The sequence below is a fragment of the Etheostoma spectabile genome, chromosome 4, assembly GCF_008692095.1.
Source record: "Etheostoma spectabile isolate EspeVRDwgs_2016 chromosome 4, UIUC_Espe_1.0, whole genome shotgun sequence".
NCBI classification, from domain to species: Eukaryota; Metazoa; Chordata; class Actinopteri; order Perciformes; family Percidae; genus Etheostoma; species Etheostoma spectabile.
Window position 1 is genome coordinate 33,236,534 of NC_045736.1, and position 473 is coordinate 33,237,006.

A 473-nucleotide genomic window follows, 5' to 3' on the forward strand; every position below is an offset into this window, starting at 1 on the left:
TCTCCTTTACAGATGAATTTTTTTATTGGAGTATCCTTTGGATATTTGCACCAGTATGTAAGGTTCTGTCCAACAGTTGGAGACCTAGTGAAGTTAGTAATAGTCTCTGGAGACAGACAGAAAGACAGTTAGTGTATTAACATCATATTTCAGAGACACCTTCATTATATGTGTGATAAATCAAACCTAAAAGTGTCAGATGTCTGTTTCTCACCTTCAACCTTCAGTTGGATTTTTCTGAGTGCAGCTCTGTTTCTTCCTCTATTTGTTTTCACTCCACACCAGTAGACCCCAGCATGCTGGGAGGACACATTACTGATGGACATGGTGAAGCTACTGCTGGTCTCTAGGAGAGTGAAGGACCCGTTTGACTTCAGAGAAGATTTAGTTAATAAAATATCATCACAGATTGGACCGTTGTCTTTGCAGAAGAACATGGCTGTGGAGTTTCTTTTGTCACATGACATGGTGGT

General features: G+C 40.2%; 1 protein-coding gene across 1 annotated transcript in view; it reads right to left on the bottom strand.

The window, feature by feature from the left end:
* Positions 1–473, bottom strand: part of LOC116687811 (polymeric immunoglobulin receptor) — a gene marked incomplete in the record, with an annotated part of 13,335 nt that overhangs the window by 3,726 nt on the left and 9,136 nt on the right. The window contains 2 exon segments of the mRNA XM_032513453.1: positions 1–106; positions 215–449. The exon segment at positions 1–106 is cut by the window's left edge and continues 212 nt beyond it. Coding sequence (XP_032369344.1) covers positions 1–106; positions 215–449 — 341 coding nt within the window.